Here is a 1,879-nt window from a genome sequence, read left to right on the forward strand (position 1 = left end):
GATGAAGAAATTTGATTGTTGGGGGCAGTTTTAGAGAAAACACTTGGGGGGAAATAATATGAATTTCAGCTGATGTGGCTTGGAAGCAAGAGAAGCTAATTTCCTCCTGCAAGATGCCAATTTTGCACCATTTTAAGCTAAGGAGAAGCATTTTGCACCATACACATTTCTTAGGGCCCAGCAGATAAACAGATATTTTCTGTAGAAAATGTTTTTTTATATATTTGTCATCGAACTGTTAGGAAGCAACTGTCTTTTCTTTCACATTTCAGCCATGCCAAGATTTTCTGTCGAAATTATTCCAGAAAACAGCTTTATTAGCTCCCAGCACTTTGAACGCTTCAAGATTACTATCCAAGCTCAGTAAGTCCAGATCATCAATTTTATGAGTTTGGTTTAGTTTAGTTTAGTTATTATTTTATTTTAGTTATTTTGTTTAGTTTAGTTTATCTATGCTAGTTGAAAGCCAAGAATGGCGTTCACAGATTGAAGAATGCAAATATTCGAAAGAAGATGGAGTGGATTAGAAGATCATGAAGAATAGAATAGAATATGAAATGAAGAGAAGAGAAGAGAAGAGAATATGAAATGAATAGAAGAGAAGAGAAGAGAAGAGAATATGAAATGGAGCGAACAGAACAGAAAATGAATAGAATAGAATAGAATAGAATAGAATAGAATAGAATAGAATAGAAGATAGAAGATAGAATAGAATAGAATAGAATAGAATAGAATAGAATAGAATAGAATAGAATAATAACTTTATTGTCACTTTAAATGTACATTAAAACATTAAAATGAGATTTCATTGCATACAGCTCTCAAAGGATAACCACCTCCAATATACACTGCATAAACATGACAAAATAATAACAACAATACTACTACTACTACTACTACTACTACTACTACTACTACTACTACTACTAATAATAATAATAATAATAATAATACATATACCCACATAATCATACATGTAATTAAGGAGCCAAGCTAGAAATTGGGAGGCGACAACTTCTATTCCTGCCTTAGGCATGAAGTCAACTGGGTGACCGTGAGCCAGTCACCTTCTCAGAGCCCTAAGAAGGAGGTAATGGCCAACGGCTTCTAAAACCTTGCCAAGAAAACCGCAGGAGCTCATCCAAGCAGTCGCCAGGAGTCAACATTAACCCAAAATGTCTCCCCCCCCCAAAAAAAACAATATTAATTGCAATCAACTGTCCACTGCTCTGGCCTTGAGATGCTTCCTCTCTAGCTGAGATCAATGAAGCCATCATTTACCCATAATTTCTCACGACCCAAACGGGGTTTCCTCATGGACTGATGGGTTGCGTTGCTTCTGGTCTCTTCTCCTCCAGGTATTTTTACAAGAAGAAACTGAGCGAAGCAGAAGTTTACGTCCGCTTTGGAATCGTTGAAGGAGCCAGAAAGACCATGTTGCCCAAATCGTTGCGTCTCGTTCACGTAAGCCTGGAGTCAGAACAAACCCCTCAAGCCTCTTCTTCCCTGTTCTAGATTCGGGGTTCTAGGTTTATCTGGGTGCAGGGGGCTGAGGTCGAGATGTCCGCTTTGAATGTCAGAGTCATGAGACCACATTTGGAAGCGAGAATTTAGCTCTAGGGTCTAATTTCTTGCCTTGTTCCTAATCTTCAGATGGAGGATGGCGTCGCAATACTTTATTTAAACAGCAAAGACGCTCTCCATGAAATGGGGTACAGCGACCTTTCAGAGGTGGATGGGGCCACCCTCTATATCGCAGCCTCCGTGCTGGAAACTGGAGGTAATTCCATCTGTCTGTCTGTCTGTCTCTCTCTCTTTCTTTCTCCCTCTTCCTTCCTTCCTTCCTTCCTTCCTTCCTTCCTTCCTTCCTTCCTTCCTT

At 39.2% G+C, this 1,879-nt stretch overlaps 1 protein-coding gene across 1 annotated transcript in view; it reads left to right on the forward strand.

The window, feature by feature from the left end:
* Nucleotides 1-1,879, forward strand: part of C5 (complement C5) — a gene marked incomplete at its 3' end in the record, with an annotated part of 29,351 nt that overhangs the window by 5,545 nt on the left and 21,927 nt on the right. Inside the window, exons 7-9 of the mRNA XM_015828045.2 lie at nt 273-363; nt 1,359-1,464; nt 1,654-1,780. Of these exons, the coding sequence (XP_015683531.2) occupies nt 273-363; nt 1,359-1,464; nt 1,654-1,780 (324 nt within the window). The remainder of the gene's footprint in view (nt 1-272; nt 364-1,358; nt 1,465-1,653; nt 1,781-1,879) is intronic.

Source organism: Protobothrops mucrosquamatus, unplaced genomic scaffold (genome assembly GCF_001527695.2).
Source record: "Protobothrops mucrosquamatus isolate PMUCROS unplaced genomic scaffold, P.Mucros_1.0 scaffold4178, whole genome shotgun sequence".
Classification (NCBI taxonomy): Eukaryota; Metazoa; Chordata; class Lepidosauria; order Squamata; family Viperidae; genus Protobothrops; species Protobothrops mucrosquamatus.